The sequence below is a fragment of the Pelmatolapia mariae genome, linkage group LG1 (assembly GCF_036321145.2).
Source record: "Pelmatolapia mariae isolate MD_Pm_ZW linkage group LG1, Pm_UMD_F_2, whole genome shotgun sequence".
Lineage (NCBI taxonomy): Eukaryota > Metazoa > Chordata > Actinopteri > Cichliformes > Cichlidae > Pelmatolapia > Pelmatolapia mariae.
Window position 1 is genome coordinate 39,573,107 of NC_086227.1, and position 21,334 is coordinate 39,594,440.

Consider the following 21,334-nt stretch of genomic DNA (forward strand, 5'->3'; position numbering starts at 1 on the left):
CACCTCTCATTTGAGAGGTTTCAGTTCTAATGAGCTGATCAGGATCTTTTTAATACCGCTGCTGTCATTACTCGTCCGGGGACGGACCCTGAATGCGGCGATTCACATCGCTGGAGAAAATGCTTCCAAGCTGTGTCCGAGAGGTGGAACATCTCAGAAGAACCAAAATGAAGTCAAGCTGCCCTCGAATGAAGCATTCGGGATTACGGTGACCTGGATGACCAAGAATAAGGCGCCGAACTTCATGATCACATCTGGCAACATATTACAAACGAGTATTCGTTTCACCGCGTACCACGGGGAAGTGGTCTGGTTGGTAGAAGTAGGAAATAAGGAAGGAAGGAAAGAAGGTAGTCGAGTTCAGGAGAGGAGGCTACATGAGGAGCCGTCTCTGTCACAGAACACTGTAAACATCATCTTTGACTTCCTGAAGGCTGCAGCAGCCAAATCCTGCATTGATCTGATGGTAAATGTGCTGGTACTTAAATACTTTTACTCAATCTGAGGACTAAGTGTTTTCTTATTACAAGCCTCGGTCAGCTTTTTTCCATGCACACTCAGATGGAAACATCGGGGGCACCATGAGGTTCAGCGTCCTGCCCAAGGACCCTTTGATAGAGCCAGGGTCACACCAGCAACCTGCCAGTTAGTAGCTGAGCGGCTCCGCCTCCTGAGCCACAGTCACCTGTTTGCACAGCTCTGTGTGTCACACGTTTCTTTAATAGATAAAATCACTGATTCCTCATCTGTCACTTTCAGTCCATCAACATGAAGCTCACTGTGTTTTAGAAGCAACTGAATATTTTATAGCTATAAACGTCAAAATAACAATCACATTCATTTTTACAACAGAGATCTGCTCTGTTCTTTCAAACCACTGCTCAGTCCCAGCAGCTCTGCCTTTGTCTCTGCTCTCTTTGTCTGGAGTGTCAGAGGCAGAAGTGAAGCAGCTTTTCCTCCTCGCTAACGCCATCTACTGGCCACGGAGCGGCTGCCTGCACGCCTGCACCGCGTGGCTCAGACAAAGAATGAGGGCAGGCGGCCAGCAGCTCTCGTAACGAACAATAGAGAAGACAGCGTGAGGGGGAGGAATGGCTGTGATGCGGAGGCTCGAGGTCAGCCAGGTCCTGGATCGGCGTCCACGGCCGGGTCACGGGCCAGAGCTGGAGCAACCGAGGTGAGCAGGAAATGCAGGTTAGCGGGCAAAACTCTGGGGGGCTGTGCCGCCCTGCTCTACAGCCACCTGCCTGCAGTCAGCTGCCAGAGACAAACTCACTCCCCTCACACACACACGCACACACGCACACACACGCACACACACTCCTGGATGTCTATTTAGGCCAGTGACTTTCTAACTTTACAGTTCTCCACCCTGACCCACCTACATGCTGCTTCTGCTGTTTCTGACTGATGAGCAGGAGGAGAACGCAGACAGGACTGCTACACCCAGAACTACAACAACACAGCAGAGCGCCAACAAAGACGGGAGACAAACCAGCGCATTGGTGCGGTGTTCAGCCCTCACACAGATGTAGCTCTGTCACTGTTTCTCAGATTTTACTGCTTTTTTTGTGTTTTAAGATCTGCCAGCAGCTCAGAGGAAGCCTTCAAAGCGAACCTGTGTAACCTCTGCACCCTCACGGTTCTGATCACATGACTCATAAACATTCATAACAATAATTATAAATCACAACCGTGGGGAAACATCACAGCACATGCACATTTCCTGAATTACGCCGCTGAACGGCATGCTGGGTAATGCTAGCCAGCTGAGCAGCTAACAGTGTGGCGACAGGTGGGAGGGGCTCTGTGTTGCATTCAGGAGCAGCAAAAACAGACGGAGGATGAAGCAATGACAGCAAAGTTGTTCGAGGATGTTCGCAGTGGGTGGGGCTCCAGAAGCTCCACCCCCACGCACAGTGACAAAGAACCAGGTGAGGCATAATTAGCATGCTGCCCGAGGCTGACAGGTGTTTTTAGCTGCAGGCGGACTCGTCCTGGCACAAAGTTTCAGCAGTCGCCTTAAAAGAAGCCCCCTGCTTGAGGCGACCTGATTGGTCTAATCTCGACAGTGTCATCGCCTCAGTGTTTAAAGTGAGAGCGAGGAAGACAGGAAACCCTCATCAGGTGATCGTTTTTAAGTGAACTCTGAATTTCCCTGGAAGCCACTGAAGGGAAGCAAGAATGGGTGATGTCCAACCAAAAAGTCATCCAACACCAAAATAAACGTTATTACTGTGAGCATCATTGTTTTAAATGGGGACGGCAGGCAGCCAATTAGACTTCAGCAACAAGAACGAAGCCTTTACGAGAAGTAACGATCCAACTCTGTTTTTAAGACTGCACTACTAACTTTCATTTTAGTTTCTTGCGATGGGCGGGGCTTAAAAAGAGTGGCAACTTTCCCCTGTAGTATGAAAAAGCTGTTACAGTCCACTGATATTATTCCAGCTACTGTACTGAATTTAAAAAAATAAGCCCCTCCCTAAAAAGACCCCTGCCCAGTTTTACTGTAGGGAACACGGCAGTGGGACAACAGATGTCCTAAAACCTCAGAAGGAGATGCCTGCTGGGTCTGAAAGAACGAGTCACATCAGCCACATCTGCAACGACTTAATATGTCACACTGAGATGAAGCATCCACCCATGGCTGGGAAATATCTGTGACTCACTGACGATAACAACCAGCAAACATTTCGTAACCGTCGTCTTTTCTCAACGTCTAATCTCGTTTGATGAATCGTCCTAAAATGAAAGTTGTGCCAGTGTCGCAGGCATAACGTGTCCGTCTGCTGGCTCCACTTCGTCAACAACATCTGGAAGTTCGCGCTGGACATTCGTCCGAAGGAAGTTTGTGTACAAGAACTGGTTTATATTATTTTTTGGAAAAACAGCACAGAATAAAAGAAAGTGAAGAGATTAAAAGTGTATTAACAGAGCCTGTTAGTATGGGTCTCATGTGCGTTTGATTCCTTCATTGTGAGACATTTAACAAGATTTCTTGTTCCGTAATAAGAAGAATTCACGTGGAAAGAGGAAACGTCTCCTGATCAAGTGAAGTGACAACGTTCATGTTTCAGTCACGTTTGCTGGGAAGAAATCGTCACGAAAGGTTGACGCCGCGAGCTCGAACGCTCCTTTAGAGCAGATCCATGTTTGTAAACTCGTCCGTTTCTAATTTCAAATGCAAACATTTTACTTGCACAGCAGCAATTATTAAGCTCAGGGAGTGGAGGGCGACATGGAGAGTAGGTTAGCATACTCGGGCATTCTAAAGTGTGAACTATCCGAGTTTAACCTTTCTGAAGCCTCTGTCCATGAAGTCGTCATGACCTCTAACCTATTGATGCCCACCTTTATTTTTGTGTCTGTGAAAACGATTTTTTAATATTTCGTATTCTGGGACAGGAAATGAACATTTTCCACTTTGAAAACTTTGAATGTTTAATTCATTTCAACCATCCACAGATCACAGCTCGGGTCATACACGTCTCCGATTTTTACACTTCATTTGTAGTTTTTTCATTAATAACTAAAAGGAGACATTTTATTTAACCCTTTAAACCCTAACCTAATTTACCCTTTAAACCAGGCCTCGAGGGCCGGTGTCCTTGATCCAACACAGCTGATTTAAATGGCTAAATGACCTCCTCAACATGTCTTGAAGTTCTCCAGAGGTCTGGTAATGACCTAATCATGTGACCCAGGGTGAGATCTAAAACCTGCAGGACACCGGCTCTCGAGGTCTGGAGTTGCCCACCCTTGCTATAAATGCTAACCGTCACCGGTGACGGGTTTAAAGGGTTCAAACGGGCTCGGTCAGGTTTATCTGTTAGAAACATTAAGAGGTTCTTACACGCTGCTTCCTGAGTGCCGACTCCTGCTGTCGGGGAAAACCTGACATTTGGTGTCGTTGTTACTAATTTATTTTTACACACACACACACACACCGTGTCGATGTGTGCCCTCTCCATCCTTTGGGTCAGCTACATCTCTCCCTCTGATCATTGTTTTTACATGTCCCACCTTCATCTCGGCTCCATGACATTTGATCCTGTCTGATTTGCTCGTTGTGTCTCTTGTGCGTTTGTCCGTATATGTTGACTTATTTCTTGTTTCTACTCTTTTATTTCTTCTGATCCGTTCGGTCGTCTCTCAGCAGCACTTTGGTCAAACTGGGTTGTTTTTAAATCTGCTTTGTAAATAAATCAGAGTTTGAGTTTAAGCCTCATTTGCGATCGCTGCCACAGAGGACCCCACCCAGAAAACCCCTCTACACCATCATCACTACTGTGGGAGCAAAGCTGCTGATCATCCTCCTGTGTGCACAGTCTGAGATACACTCGCGCCTCCGGCTCGGTCACGCCAGGTTACAAACATCAGGCGAAACACCAAAACGTGTCACAGCTGCTGCTCACGTGGATCATAGTGAAACGATGTGTTACACTTTCAGCTGTTGAATGTGTTACCTGTTCCTACCTGTTTATGTTCTCTAAGTCTGTACAGGAATAAGATTGTTACTCTTCTCCTCTACGCGTTTCTTTCTTTCCTCTTAGCTGCATCTTTCCCAAACAGACAAGCGGCCTTTTAATGTGAGCTTCAAAGATCTTGGCTACAGTTCAGCAAAGAAAAGCTGAGAAGAAAAATCTAGATCAGCCAGCCAGAGAGAGGCAGTGCAGGAGGAAAAGGGAGAGGAGGAGAGGAGGGGGCACGAAGGAGGAGGTGGTCAATAAATTTCCACGGGGAGAGCGAAGGACTGATGAGGTGGAGAACGCTTCGTGGCTGTGGGATCCCAGCAGGGCTCGGCTGGGACTGGAAACTGTGTCAAGGACGACTGAGGAAGAGACGGATGAGTCAGGAGCTGCTGCACGCGCGCACGCAGGCCTGGCGTGGAGTCCGATCCCACGTCGGATCGCACCGAAGTCGATTCCTCACTGACTCACGAGGTCATCAACGGCAGCCTTCTACTGTAGAGACGCGGGTCGATACGAGAAACAACGTGCTCTCCGAAAAACAAATCAAACCTCAGAAAAGTAAATCTGCGCTCGCTCTGCCAAAGTTCTTCTCAAATCCAAGCTCGGCACTGATAGCGAACTTCTTTGGGTCATAGCGGGGAATCACGGCCGGAGCTTCAACCGCGCCCACGGTTTATTTAGAAATATAATTTTCTCCTTTTTAACGTTGTTGGTTCCATCTTTGATTACCTGATGAGGATTTTCACTCCATGATTATTATGTTCAAAACAAGATCACAGGAAGAATAACAAGAAGAATATATTCATTCACTGTTGTCCATTTCAAGTCAAACAGTAAAAGAAAGAAACTAAAGTATGAACGCGACACACAGATATATGCTCAGCTCAGCTCCATCAGCGACACACCTGAGAACACCTGCGAGTCCAGGTGCAGGCACACCTCTGTGACAGGGCCAGACTACTTCCTGGTGTCAGATGTGTGATAACCTGACTGTAGGACACTCCACTGCCTCTGATATGATTATATGAGCACTTTTTCAATGATGAGAATATGTTTACTTTCAGGAGTGTCGGGCGTGTCACATCGCTGTAATCACATCACATTTTTCCGTCACGCAGTAACGCTGATGTGTTTGAGCCGATGGCGTGAGAAGCTCGCACTTCTTGTACTTTTGTTTCCAGTTCAGTGTTGGTTGGTTTTCACAGATTTTTAATGATTAAAACTTTCCAGTTTCATCGCTTTCAGTTTTAATCAGAGTGAGATGTGCTAACGTCACGAGAAGGCTTCACACTGTGAACATGAAGCAAAGCAGAGTGAACTTTGTCTCATGTTTATTTTGACTTCACCACCTTCAGTGAAGTTTTCAGGCTGTGGCAGAAACCAGCAGATACGTGTCTGACTTTACATCGCTCACACGGGTTTGTTCCGTCCTCCGTGGCTTCCAATCGCACTGGGAGCGTTACAGGAGTGGGAAGTTTAGATTACATGGAGTTTTGGGAATATTTGCCAGATTCTTTATTTCCTTCCTTCTGTCAAAAATAGACTCGGTGCATATTTTTAGCAGCATGCAGCAAAGAGACGGAGATACTGCTGTTAGATTTCAGAATGTAGCTGCGGCACGTCTGACGGACTCAGCAGTGGTCGAATCAGCCTGACGGTCAGACACTCTGTCTGTCCAGCATCTGGCTGATGCTGTGAGGCCACAGTGCTAACCGCCGTGCTGCCCCCCGGGGGGAAAGCTCACTGTGAAAATGTGAGTTAGCTGGTTAATAAATTAAACATCAACATCTTCTAAGCTGTGAAACTGAACCAGCTGAGTTTATGGAGCCTGAAGTCACATGGACAGCGTTTCCTGACAGACTTCCAAGTTTGGCCGTTTTGCTCCCAGAGCCCACGAGTCTGTTAATACACTATTTTATAAAAATGAAAAAATGAGAAGACTTGCCTAGAAGTAGAGGAGATAAGCTGATCCCACAAAGTGTTAAGTCTTAACATTGAGACTTTTGTAATCCTATTTCCCCCCAAACACCAGCGATAGACGTTTCAGCTGAACTGGCACTGCCACACTTTCACAGAAACGACGAGTGTCTGCAGAGCTCCAGCTAACGCAAACTGCTCTCAGATGATGACAGATAAGTCGTGACATGTGAGCTGTTCATTTGAAAGCCTCCTGCTCTTCTTCTTCTGCAGTGGTTTCTCCAGTTTGCCGACTAAATACATCATTTTGCGATTCTGCTGCCCGGTCTCTTCTGTTTTTGTTGTTTGTTACAGACACACAAACTATTCAGTTTCTTTTTAAACTTAATGATTATTTGAATCTTCAACAATCCCGCCCACCCAACCAAATACTTATTCCTACTATAGAGGAACAAAAATGAAATTCATGCTCTTCTTCTACTCTGGGTGAATCCACTGCTTTCAGCTATAAGCTGAAAAGCAAACAAATGTCTGAGAGCACGGAGATGAAATCGATATCAATCATCTGACCGTAAGCGGGACGGCATAACAAGTCTGAAGTGCTGAAATGTTTTCTTAAGAGGAAAAAGGCGAGCTTTATGCAACCAGGCTAAAAATTCCCCACATACAAGTTTCCTCTTAAAAAAGCAACACTTCCCAGACAGAAGATTAAAAAGCCAAAACTCCCCTCTGCAGCGACGGGGTGGGGGTGTCCTACAAAGACGCCTGAACGTCCGAACGCCGCAGGAGACAGCGGCATTATTGACGATGCGAGCTGCACCGAGATGAACCCGGCCGGCCTCTGCCATCACCCCGGTGCGGTTCGCATCAGTAAAATCATTCAGTCGGCGCTTCCTGTTAAAGATCTGGGTCGCTCGTCACCGCTGGCTCGCAGAGGGAGAGCCTAATGCAAAACAAATGTTTTCATAAAGTCGCTCAGTGTTGAATCAGCATCATTCGCTTCACTGCGACTGCTTTTTTCTGTTTTTCCCCGTTTTTCCTCCCCCAGGACCGACTCCAGCCACTCGGGCCGCGGCTCTTCTCGCAGCTGCTTCACATTAGGCCTCGATGATTAGCGCTCGACGCTGCCCACGTCTTTAACCCCTGTGACAAACGGTCGGCCTTACTAAGCTTGCCATCAAACGCCATCGAGCCTGCCGTGTACTCTCCCTCAGCTGCGACGGCAGATAAATCCCACCGCCGCTCGGGTGTACCCTGCTAATCGAAAACAGCAAAGAGAATCAAACAAAGGACTTTTGTTAAGGTGCTCACAGAGTTTCCACGGCTCGGTCACAACACGCCATCATTTCTGCCCTTAACGTTAACCAAAGATACACTTCAACCCAGCAAAAACAGACACCGTCGATACAGGTCAACGAAAAACATGTTCACTGCAGCTGCGCAGGTACAGAGTACAAATAAAGGCAAAATCCTGAGAAACAACTCAAAATGTTCAAGACTCAAGTCCTGAGTGCAGAAGTTATGGATCAATATCACTTCAGCTTTAACCTCCTAAGACCCGAACTCTTCCACGGCACACATTTTTAATTTCTCTTTGATATTTGAGCTGATTGGGACCTGATGAATGTAAAAACTAAGAATTACCATATTTTTTTCTCTACTTTTTGTTTCTAAGAAAAATAAGAGCCACATATGAGGATATTCATTTAAAATTTCGATAGAACAGTAGCAGTATAATGTCCTCGTAAGTGGATATCAGGCCCTTGTAGAGCAAAATTGAGTATTTTGGTCTAAATAACCCAAAATGTGACGTCCTAGGAGGTTAACTCCTGTGATCAAAAACACCAACATCTCTTCTTGGCCTCAAAAAGTTGATTCTGTCGATCTGGACGAAGCGTGTCGTCACTCATCCAGGTGACCAAACACAGTTCAACATCAAGTGCAGCTTTTACTTTGAAGGCGACCACAGTCTCCGTTTCCAGGTCGCGTCGCACTTTCACAGTCACTGCTTAGCGGGTAGTTTGTGTTTGCAGGCGAGTCAGCGTCTATTATTGGCAGCTGGGGCAAAGTAATGCTGGCGAGGCTTTCAGGAAGCGCCATAACCCCCAGCAACCACTCACTGACTGAATGCACGCTTCAGGGGGAGGGGTTTCAGCCTGAGTGGAGTTAAAGTGGCCAAGGGTGGGCGAGGGTGTAGCTCTCATCTCCAACAGGTGTTGGATGACGCTGCGGTCAGGCCAGGTAAGTTCTGCCCTGTCGATCAGGTGTAACCGTCTCCTTACTGAAGCTGCTGAATCGCAGCGATGCTCAGCCAGGACCCAGAGCAGAGCAGCGTCGAGATGATCAGCGTTTATCTGTCAGCGGTTTGAACGTCGCAGCTGTTGGTTCACGGTCAACCTCACCTGCCGACAAGAATAATGATCACGATGATGTGCAGCGCCACATGACACGCTGCTGAGATGTGGCTGGTGTGTCCGTACGAGCTTCTGCTTATCAGCTAAAACGGCACTTTAGCTTTCTGCTCCTGATGCTGAGACAGGAAATGAAAACAGTTTCCACAGGTGGAAGGACACCAGCTGACTTTTGTAAATAAACTATGATTAAAAAAAACGCCTGAGGTGAGATCAGACTAAAACTAAACAGAAAGTCATGTCTGACGATGGGAAACATGAACACGAAGATGGACAGCGATGCAGTCTCATTGGTGATGAGGAAAATCAATCGTCGTAGCTCCTGGCTGGTGACTTTTCTCCGAGGTTATTACCAAATGCACGGGAAACCTGAGGCACTCCTAAGTGTTAGGTCGGTGGTTTGATCCCTGGCTGCTCCAGTTTGCATACCGAAGTGCTCCTGGTGCATCGCTAACCCTTTCATAACTAGTTCTGCATGTGACCAGCAGCCGGTCTGCGACACTGCACTGTGCAAACTGACTGTTTTCACGATGTCCTGGTCCTTTCCCTGTTGTCCAGCTCAGGACGGCTTCATTTGATGAAAATGTTTTCATGTCATTTCATTTGTGAATTGAGAAGCACAACGTGTAACTGTCTGCCTCACACGAGTCAGCTGAAGTCTCACTCTGTGTGGAAACAGCGTGCAGCGTGTGGGCTGCATTTCATAAATGATCTGGCAACCCGAGTAGCATCAGATAAACACATAAAACGGATGGCTGTGCAAATAAGCACCAGGAGAGAAAACAGAAATGACACTAACACGAGCAGGTGTGATTGCAAACTGCAGGTGGGCCCAGTGGGCGTGGCCATCGCCGTGTTATTAGTTTCCTTCTTTCTTTATGAAACGCAGCCTCTCCAACAGGAGGTCACACATAAATAACCAGTGATCTTATGGGACTGCAACAGTGTTTGTGACATGAATAACTAAACAGAAGACATTTATATAATAAGAACAAAGCCATAATCATCAGAAGTGTTTTACCCAGAAGACTGATGAACGCCAAGAAATCCTCCTAAATCACTTTGCTCTGTTTAAGACGAGATGAATCAGACGACTCCACGCTGTGATCGTTTATGTGAGCGCGGCATGAAAATGTGAGCTGCAGGCTGATTTGATGTGGTTAATCTCTGCGAGACAACGTTTTATAGTTAGCCTCCTGCAGGAGCTGTTAGCATGTGACAGAAGGAGAGAGATCCTCGAGTAACTGACATCAGCCACCGAAGACAAGACAGCAACAAAGAAAAGCGGTCGATACTCATCGCTGATAAGTGGACCTCATCTCCTGCTTCATAAATGTCTGTATCCAATATTTCTATGAACTTTACAGGGTTGGAGGGAGTGACAGGTGACACTGGGTGAATACATCAATACTGCCTACTTCAAATCACCTGCTAACCTATCAAGGATGTCACGCAAACGCCACAAACAGGAAGTTCAATCTTCAGTGAGGTGATGATGCTCGCCGCCATGTTTGTGCCTGCAGTGTTTCCACCTCCGTGCTGCACCACATGTTCACCAGCTTTGCACAAAGACACGGTGGCAGGTAATAATTCTCTCCGGCTCGCGCGACACAGAGAGCTTCAGCACGTGCAGAACTTCTGTGGCAACTGCTCGTCCTATTAAACTAACACAGAAGTGCATGTGTGCTAATCCACTGCAAACATTTTGAGCCAGCTGAGTTTATTAATACGACACAGAAAGGATCAACTGACCAAACCCCTCTAGAAACAACAAACCTGCAGACTTCCAGTGAAACCTGACGCTCACCTGGAGAGGAAAGCCTCCTGAGGCTGACTGAGGATGCGAGGGGAGGGGACGGGGGTTAAAACTGAACTGAGCTGAAGCATGATGGGAGGCCTTCATTTCCTGAGGCTGCTGTTTCCAACAGCTGGCAGGAAATAAGGAGGGAAGGCAGCACAATGCTGCGCACACAGCACAGCAGCTGCCTTTCCTTTATCTTTCTGCTTTCTGTTACTCATTTAAAACAGTCGTGATTTTTTTTTGGGGGGGGGGGACACACAGACACACACACAAAGACAAACACAGCGTTTTGTCCTGCAGCCTGTGCAGCGTGCCATCATGTGGTTAACTGGAAAATGATGTTTTCCACATCAAATGCTGCTTTTGTGTACGTTTGTGTGAGAAAGTTGTGTGTATGTCTGTGTGCACGTACGTGCGCATGAGTGTGTGTGTGTGTGTGTGCACGTACGCGTGCGTGTGTGTGTGTGTGTGCACGTACGCGTGCGTGTGTGTGTGTGCACGTACGTGTGTGTACGTGTGTGGGCGTGCATGTGTGAATGTGCATGTGTGTGTGCGCGTGTACCAATTACTTGCTCCAGCCGTCAGATAATAATGGGGGTTTAATCAAGGCCAAGCCTGGTGGGGTTTACACACATTGGTGCGCCGCTGGCAACTTCCTCCCTGCCCGCAGTCCACTAACAGGACAGGAATGATGGCTCCCACATGGCCCGAACACTCACAGAGAGACAGAGTATGTTTTCATAGATCTGAGAAGAACAGAAATTGTTTCCACCCTGCCTGCCACCGCTTCAACTTTCTGCTTAGTCATCAGGCTTCTCAGAAGAACGCACCGAGATCCCTGAAGAAACAAGCTGACTGTGTCTTATTTCAGCGTTACTAACCATCACGGTTACAAAGAAAACAGAGACAATCTCGTCCCTCAGGAGGTTTTACACTGAATCAATCTGCGGTGAACACCCAGCAGCTCTTTGCCGCTTTCTCTGAGTGCTGCCCAGGACAGACGAGAAGGCTGGAGGTGTTTCAGAGGGGTGGGGTCAAAGGGCAAAGAAACAAACTTATCTTAATCCTGACAGCTCGACAGCCAGCAAACAACTTTTACACAACTCAAGTTTACAGGACAGGAAGCGAGTGTGACACGTTCAGCTGTTTCACTGTAGCAACCTCAGAGGGGCTGAATAAGAAAGTGTGAAAAAATCATTTTCACCAGTGTGATCACTGGTGAATGAAAAATAATCCCCTTTACTGGGATATAACAGGACACTGTGGGTGTTTTTATTCAGTCTCAGAACTGTGCTCAATGTTTCCTTCAAGACTGAAAAACTCGACGCCGTCAGCAGGAAAGAGCTTCCTCCATCTCCATTAAATGTTTCCTTTCTTTCAACACAAGGAAAAAAAGAAGTGGAAGAAGCTGAAACTGGAGAGAATCCACACATCGAACAAACGACAGACACAACAGGTTTGTGCAGAGAAAACACCGTCATGCAAGAAAAGTATAGAAGTGTGAAGACTATGATCCATGATGACAACCATGGACTGCAGGGCCAGTGTGACCCAACGCGGTCGGCAATCTGTCACTGGACAGGGCCGATCCATCGCAGCAAAGATCAAAGTTATTCTAGTCAGAAGTTGTAACATCCATCACTGATGTTTGCTTCCTACTGCAGCGCTCGAGGCTCTTCAAGCAGCACGACTCATTCACACCAGCGCTTCTTTCTACACTCAGGTTCTTCCTACCCAACGCTCGCAGTCCAATCGACACATCGGAGCGCAACCAGGGCTTCGAGCAACCGCCAACCTTCCAACTAGTGGATGACCTGCTCCGCCTCCCGGGCTATGGCCACCCCGAGCAAAACAAAAGCAATGACCTCAACGATGTGTGTCGTGAGCCGCTCATCCAGCCTGTGCCACCAGAGCTGCAGTCACATCTGCTCCAAGTTTAAAACATCACATCGAGTGATCGATGAGAACCAGAAATCATTACCAAACGTAAAACCAGCAGCTGGAGGGAACACGCAGACCTGCAACATGACAAACCGTGGAAGTTAGGAAAGACTTGTTCTTATTTTATATTCTACTGTGATTTACCTTCAGTCACAGCGGTGTGAGGAAGTGATAGACCGATCCTAATAACTATTTGGGCCACCGGTGTTTACCATAACTGGCAGTGAGTCTTTTACAGCTGTGCAGGAATCTGTGCCACTCATCTTTGCAGATTTGTTGTAATTCAGCCACTTTGGAGGGTTTTTGAGTACAAACTGCTTTTTAAGGTCGTGCCACAGCATCTCAATCGGCTTCAGGTCAGGACTGTGACCGGGCCTCTCCAAACTTCATTTTGTTTTCCTTCAGCCGCTCAGACGTGGACCTGCTGGTCTGTGTTGGATCATTAACTCGCTGCAGCACATTTAGGTTGGCAGGAGGGACAAATACAGACAACAGCCTGAGACGAGCGGATATCTGTTTTTTAAAAAGAACGAAATATTCACAATAACAAGTAAACATGAACCTTTGTCAACCTGTGAAGTCTGCCTGGGAGCTCATTTCAGTCTGACTGATTTGCTCTGCAGGCATCCAAATATGATATTAGCAAACATCAAATTATTAGACCACAAATATTTTAGAAAGCAGTCAAGAACTTGCTGTAAACTAAAATATTGTTTTTTTATCCAGGAAATAAACTGAGCCGACTTCTCTGAGACGTCTGAAATTATTCCAGCAGAACATTCAACCAGTAAAACTCATAATGCTCATCACTGCTAATCAAATCTAATAATAATAATAATAATAATAATAATAATAATGTGATTTACTATTTTTCAGCAGAACAACAAAAATATTATTTCAGCATTATGAGCGTTCACATAGCGGTGGATTAACTATCAAAGAAAGATAAAGAATGACTGTCTGATTTAGTGCAGCTGTGGGTTCACCCTCACACTGGGTGGTCTAATAAAGCACACGGCTCACTACATTAAGGTAAATCGTTTCATCATTTTGTTCACACAGTGTGTGTCAGTAAAGTTTTTTAAACCGTTGGACAGACAAAGCACAATCTGCTGTCACAGCAACAACAAACATCTGTCAGTCCAACTCAGGTTTAACTAATCCAGAGTCTGAAACAGTCCCAGCTCTGCAGGCCGCTCCCGGATCATTACAGCCCATCTGTGAGACGTCAAAGCTGCATAAGGAGACGAGCTGCGATGTCCATTAAAGGGCAGATGGGCTTATTGATAACTTCCTTCGCTGATGCCAACTGATGGCAACGCGTCGATATCCTGATGCACGCCTGCTTCATTATTCATGACAGCCTCACATGAGGATTTCACACAGGTCCCACCTCCACCCAGAGCAGCGTCCAGCAGCAATAATGTGAGTCAGATCAATGCTGCACCGGGGACTGTACTGAACGCAGCGCACACGCTTAAAGTGCAGCAGACGTCTGCACAGCGGACACAGATTTCAGGCCTGACAATGCTGCGTTTGGAGATTCAGAGTCACGTGAAAAAGTCACGATCCAGCAGCTGGAGATCCTGGTTCAGCAGCAGTGACCTGCACTGATGTTTCTGTGAGTCTGTCTCATCTCTGTGGAGGAACTTTGGTCCTCTCTTCTTCACAGCGATGCTTCAGCTCATTCAGGTTTGCAGCACTGGTTCATGCACAGCTCTCTGAAGGCTCAGCCTCTCACCCATAACCCAACTGTAACTCTGACACTAAAACCACATTTGGTTCTCAAAAATGCCTTCAAACTTATGGGGACCAGGATTTTGGTCCCCACAAAGATATGAATGCACTCACACTCACGCTCTCACACACACACACACACACACACACACACACACACACACACACACACACACACACACACACACACTCCAATAAGGTGACAAGATCAGAAAAAGAAATTCAACAGTTTGCACATGTCAGGTTTTCCCTGCACCACAAACCAAAGCTGGATTCACGAATCGCTCTGAGACTGTCATAAAGCGATCAGATACAGTCAGGTCCATAAATATTGGGACATCGACACAATTCTAACATTTTTGGCTCTATACACAACCACAATGGATTCCAAATGAAACGAACAAGACATGCTTTAACTGCAGACTGTCAGCTTTTATTTGAGGGTATTTACATCCAAATCAGGTGAACAGTATAGGAATTATGACAGTTTGTATATGTGCCTCACACTTCTTAAGGGACCAAAAGTAATGGGACAATTGGCTTCTCAGCTGTTCCATGGCCAGGTGTGTGTTATTCCCTCATTACCCCAATTACAATGAACAAATAAAAGGTCCAGAGTTCATTTCAAGTGTGCTGTTTGCTTTTTGAACCTGTTGCTGTCAACTGCCAGGATGAGATCCAAAGAGCTGTCACTACCAGTGAAGCAAGCCATCATTAGGCTGAAAAAACAAAACAAACCCATCAGAGAGATTGCAAAAACATCAGGCGTGGCCAAAACAACTGTTTAGAACATTCCCAAAAAGAAGGAACGCACTGGTGAGCTCAGCCACACCAAAAAACTAGGAAGACCACGGGACACAACTGTGGTGGATGACCAAAGAATCCTTTCCCTGGTGAAGAAAACACCCTTCACAACAGTTGGCCAGATCAAGAACACTCTCTAGGAGGCAGGTGTATGTGCGTCAGAGTCAACAATCAAGAGAAGACTCCACCAGTGTGAATACAGAGGGTTCACCACAAGATGTAAACCTTTGGTGAGCCCCAAAAACAGGAAGGCCAGATTAGAGTTTGCCAAACGACATCTGAAAAAGCCGTCACAGTTCTGGGACAACATCCTATGGACAGATGAGACCAACATCAACTTGTACCAGAGTGATGGGAAGAGAAGAGTATGGAGAAGGAAAGGAACTGCTCATGATCCTAAGCATACCACCTCATCAGTGAAGCATTGTGGTGGAAGTGTCATGGCGTGGGCATGTATGGCTGCCAGTGGAACTTGTTCTCTTGTATTTATTGATGATGTGACTGCTGACAAAAGCAGCACAATGAATTCTGAAGTGTTTCGGGCAATATTTTCTGCTCATATTCAGACAAATGCTTCAAAACTCATTGGACGGCGCTTCACAGTGCAGATGGACAACAACCCAAAGCATACTGCAAAAGCAACCAAAGAGTTTTTGAAGGGAAAGAAGTGGACTGTTTTGCAATGGCCAAGTCAATCACCTGACCTGAATCCGATTGAGCATGTATTTCACTTGCTGAAGACAAAACTGAAGGGAAAATGCCCCAAGAACAAGCAGGAACTGAAGACTGTTGCAGTAGAGGCCTGGCAGAGCATCACCAGGGATGAAACCCGGCGTCTGGTGATGTCTATGTGTTCCAGACTTCAGGCTGTGATTGACTGTAAAGGATTTGCAACCAAGTATTAAAAAATGAATGTTTGATTTATGGTTCTTATTCTGTCCCATTACTTTTGGTCCCTCAAGAAGTGGGAGGCACATTTGCAAACTGTTGTAATTCCTACACCGTTCACCTGATTTGGATGTAAATACCCTCAAATAAAAGCTGGCAGTCTGCAGTTAAAGCATGTCTTGTTCGTTTCATTTGGAATCCATTGTGGTGGTGTATAGAGCCAAAAATGTTAGAATTGTGTCGATGTCCCAATATTTATGGACCTGACTGTAAATATGCTAAATGCACCTCAAAGACATCGTGCATGCAGGAATGCCCCTGGGGTAAAATGCAAATATGTCTTTTTGTCGAGTTTTGTGTATAATCTTGGTACACAGACACTTTTAATACTCGCCCAACATTCAGTCGCGTGTCAGGACGCAGCGATGCTTTCATATCAGCCAAGGTAGAAAAATCTGTGCCAGCAAAAACATTAGTTTCTAATAAATATGGTTTGTACCTGAAGAATCTGACCCGAGCCCATCGTCAAGAGAGTCCGAGCTGCTTTTTGGCAACTTGACCAGAAATGACTCATAAAGAGCCCACGCAGACCCCCCCCCCCCCCCCCCCAGCATTCACAGTCCTTAATTGGCTGTAATGTGTGTCTGAATGTTTAAATGAAAAAGGTCGCTGATGAACATGTTTGCGGTAAAGACACAAAGCCAGCAGACAGCGGCGTCCACGGAGATCACAGAGGCAGATCGATAACGCGCATACGAGCGCGTGCGTGAGTGTCAGACGAGCATGCGTACGGTCATCAGCTGGATCAAAGGAAGGAGGTGCATGGAAAAAGCAGGAGTTCTCACAGAAACTTGGAAGGGAGCGAGCTTTAAAGCCGTGATGTGGGAATCTGGGTTTGAGTCAGAATTTAGGTCACAAGTTTGAGGAGTGAGGTATGCAGAAGAGAAACACATGTCGGGCTGCGAAGTACTGCAGCGTCCCCGAGTCTCTGCCTCTAAGTGACAAACAGACTTCTGCAGCTCCCATTACTGACAATTTTATAATAAGTGAAACTATGAGCCCTGCTGACCAACACTGACAGCTTCACCCACAGACCCTGTGTTACAGATAAGTCTGTGCCTTGAACCTGCAGTCCTTCTAGTGTCCAGCAGGGGGCGATTCCTCTGCTTGATTGAACAAGAGACTATAAGAAAATGAGCCTCCCGCTCACCTGATCCCTGATTTCAGTCTCGCGATGACGTCAATGGTTTCATTTACTAGTCTGATGAAGATGCCATCAGAGTCACAGGACGGTCACAGAGCTCCATTCAAACCTTAAACCAAAACTAGAGAACGATCTCGGCGATTTATATCCACAGAAATTCACATTTACTGTTTACAGCAAGCGTGCGACTTCACTGCGTTCACACGAGCACTCCAAGCTCGCTCTGACTCCGAGTCGGATGGTGTTTGTTTGGAGACAGGTTGCTTCCCACCACCTCGGCCTCTGGCCAATCAGTTGCTGTCCCATCCTGGCAACAAACTGTTCCAACTTCTACAATCTGGTAGAAGGTTCCGCATCATCCGGGCAAGGACAGAGAGACTCAAGAGGAGCTTCTATCCTCAAGCCATCCGGGCCCTAAACCAACCCCCCCCCACACACACACACACACAAACACACCCGCCCTCTCACATCATCTATAATTGACTGAGACTCTCCTCCAGACACTCAATTCCTTTAACTTTAAATATGTTTATATTGTCCATTCTGTAAAATAGTCAGATGTCTATTCATATTAATGTACAGAATTCACCTGCTTGCTGCTACTACTGCACATTCACCCAATGTATATACTATATATATATATATATATATATATAATGTTATTCCTCTACCCCCCCCCCCCCGCCCCCTTTTTTGCACATGTTGAGGAGCGTGTCAGGATACATTTCACTGTGTGTTATACTTGTATAACTATGCATGTGACAAATAAAGAACCTTGAACCTTGAACCTGTGTGAGAGCCATTGAAGCGTCTCATGTTGGGGCGCCCACACAGAACAAATGAAAGTTTGATCGGTCAAACCTGAAAGAATGAACCTTCTGTCATGTACTTACCTGCTCTCGCGTCACCTCTACCACAGCTTCTGTGCTTCAGAACAATTTTCCTACTATGATCCATAATTGATACAGTGAATAAAATCATTTCTACACTTTCAGCTCAGTGTTAGTGGCACACAAAGGATTCGAAGCTCGGCGATTGGCTGTTTCTGAATAGCTCTTTGTGAGTCACTGACTTTGGCACTAATTCATTTCTATACACACTCTGGTACCTCTGCCCTTTTTTTAAAATCAAACAACTTTGTGTTGTAACACTTCTGTTCATCCTTGTAGTCGTGACTCAGGAGTGATTCATCCCCTTTCAGTACCACAAACCCAACGACATCAAAGGGAAAACTCGACGACGTCTACCTCAGAGAAAGCCCCAAACGCTCCTGTAGGTCGGCCATTAATCCCACTTTATTGAATTAACAAGAACCTCGTGTGTGTTAGACGGCTTAGAGCCCAGGTGATATCACGAGTGCTCCGACGTCACCGAACAACAGCTGCAGCAAGGCGACGACAAAAACAAAGAGACAGATTTACCGAGGACATTTCCGGCGGGGACTTCCTGCAGCTCTTCTAGCTCTCTGCCCATCAGCAGGTAGAGGTTTTCCATGGAGCAACAGGACAGGTGAGGAATCTCAGACACGTTGTCCGAAGCGCTGCATCCCTCCGGCAGCTGACAGAGGTGAGGGGAGACGAGAGCATCGTTACTGAGACTCACAGGGGAGAGAAACTTAGGTTACTCACATGATTCCTGCAAAAGCACACAGGAAGCAGTGCATTGACCAGCTTTGAGGATTTATAATGTCTGTTTTACACAAGCTGCAGTTCCACTATGATCCACTAGAGGCTCCAGCAGGGAGCTGTCCCCATAGACTCCCATGTTAAAACTTCCCAGCAGAAATAAACATGTTTACAGCCTGATGTAACTGAAAGGCAGTTTTATGTCAGCTCGATCTGCAGACGTAACATCGAGCCATCCTCACGGTGACACAGAATCCTTCATATTTTGCTGTTAAGACATTAAAAGCTTGAGTCGCTGTTCACTCAATGCTAACCAGATATTTCTCTGTGAGGCTGAAGATAAATGATGAACACATGAGGCCGAGCAGAGGAACCTGCTGTCAGTCACAGGGATGTGAATTCTCCTGAGGATCTGCGTCGCTCACACTACCTGTCAGGCTGCATCACATCAGCTGTGCTGGGAGGAAGTCAGTGTGAACGCAAAACTGAAGTGAAGGCAGAATCGAAGCAGCTACAGCAGCGGGACGAGACGGTCTAACGTCCCACGAACACAAGCTACAGCAGGTGAGTGAGGGGTTTACCGTGCTCAGGCCCTGGGCAGGGTCGTACTTCGGTCCCAGCACGAATACTCTCTGTCCTTTCCTGACCACCCCGCTGTAGACGCGAGCGAACGCCACGAAGGTCTCCTTCGCCTCCTCTTCCTCCTCTGGCTTCGAGTCTTTCAGCGTCAGGTTCTCCATGTTCGCTGAGAGAGAAACGAGATCAGTTCTTGTACGCTGCATATTTATCGTGACAGTGTGGCGGACATGTTTTCAGCTTGTGAGTCTGTGCCTGTGAGTCTGTGCCTGTGTGTCTGCACCGAAACCACTGAAGCACCTCTGAGTTTCTGCATCTGTCTGACAGATTCTGGCGACTTGATGGTGTCACAACTGTGCAAAACGCCACTTCACAGGTGAGCAGCTGGGTCTATTTAGTTTGTTAAGCCTGTAAATCTCCATTTTTATCTGGAACTTTACTGATGACAGCTTCGGCTAAGAAGTCACTAAACATGGAGCTTGTGTGAGAACATTTTCATTCCCAGGCAGATTGCTCCTACTTCCCTTCATTGGTTAAATCCAGAATTCAAAATCCTGACAGTTTCCAGTTTCCTTGTACTAAGTGTGACTCTGCAATGACGATAAAGAGTTATCTTATCTTACCTGTGGGCGGAGCTGCAGAAACTTTTTGAATGGATCCAGATTTGGATTCTTCACGACTGTGACCAACACTGCACACGTCACAGATACACCTGAAAACGGCTCACGCTGCTCTCGCTCTCCACGTAAGGCCAAACAGCACTGGTTCTAAAATGCCTCCACCCACCCGTGCTGTAGTTCCCGCTGCAGTACGTGTGTCTCTGACTACATTTTGCTATGGTGACACACACGGACTCACAAACTGAAAGCCACACCGTCACAGTAACACAAAGGGAACGAGTCTTGCTGCTCTCGCTCACGTTTGTCCCCTCGGAGCATCGGCTGTGTTCAGACACATTAAAAAAAGATGAAAGCGAGTGAAACGAGTCACTGAGACGAGCTCACCTGTGCAGAGTCCTGCAGGTGACACGCTCTCAGCTGCCATCCTGTCAGCGTGTCGCCGTCTCGCCTGCTCTCTGCGCTCGGCGATCTCTTCCTGAGTCAGAGGCCTAAACACAAGAGTCCCATCAGACGCTCCACTACGTTACTATATGTTTAAATGTTTCATTTCATTTTACTACACCTGTTTGGTGCGCTTGGTTTGTGCAGGAGAGCTGCAGTAAAATCACTTTTTTGAGTCTCATCCACACAAGCACCTTTTTCTAAGCTTTGTATCCAACACTCACACTCTGCATCAACTCTGGGTTTATGCTCAAAGACACTTCAGCACGCAGGCTGGACTCGAACCACCAACCTTGCAAACGGTAAACGATATGCTCTACCTCGCCCGAAAAATAAGGAGAAAGCCTACTGCGTTCTGTAAATGATTTATAAATGATGATTATTATTTACTTTAATACATGTGGAATAATCCTGAACCAAGAAAACTGGCTGTGCCCAAATATATGTTTTAAAAAATTCCACTGGAAGTTTGGACTGATCCGGGACCATGCAGGGTGAGATCTGGGAACAGGAATCTAAAAGTGTCTTCCTTCTCTCACCCTGACCAATCACAGCAGATGGCCCCGCCCCTCCCTGAGCCTGGTTCTGCCGGAGGTTTCTTCCTGTTAAAAGGGAGTTTTTCCTTCCCACTGTCACCAAAGTGCTGCTCATAGGGGGTCATATGATTGTTGGTAAATGGCCTGTATTTGTATAGCGCTTTTCTAGTCCCTAAGGACCCCAAAGCGCTTTACACATTCAGTCATCCACCCATTCACACACACATTCACACACTGGTGATGGCAGCTACATTGTAGCCACAGCTGCCCTGGGGCGCACTGACAGAGGCGAGGCTGCCGGACACTGGCGCCACCGGGCCCTCTGACCACCACCAGTAGGCAGCGGGTGAAGTGTCTT

At 46.7% G+C, this 21,334-nt stretch overlaps 1 protein-coding gene across 1 annotated transcript in view; it reads right to left on the bottom strand.

Annotated features, from left to right (window-relative positions):
- The window catches only part of efl1 (elongation factor like GTPase 1), a 74,690-nt gene that overhangs the window by 36,948 nt on the left and 16,408 nt on the right, over positions 1-21,334 (bottom strand). Inside the window, exons 12-14 of the mRNA XM_063480975.1 lie at positions 20,384-20,487; positions 19,385-19,548; positions 18,600-18,735 (exon numbers count right to left, since the gene is read on the bottom strand). Coding sequence (XP_063337045.1) covers positions 18,600-18,735; positions 19,385-19,548; positions 20,384-20,487 — 404 coding nt within the window. The remainder of the gene's footprint in view (positions 1-18,599; positions 18,736-19,384; positions 19,549-20,383; positions 20,488-21,334) is intronic.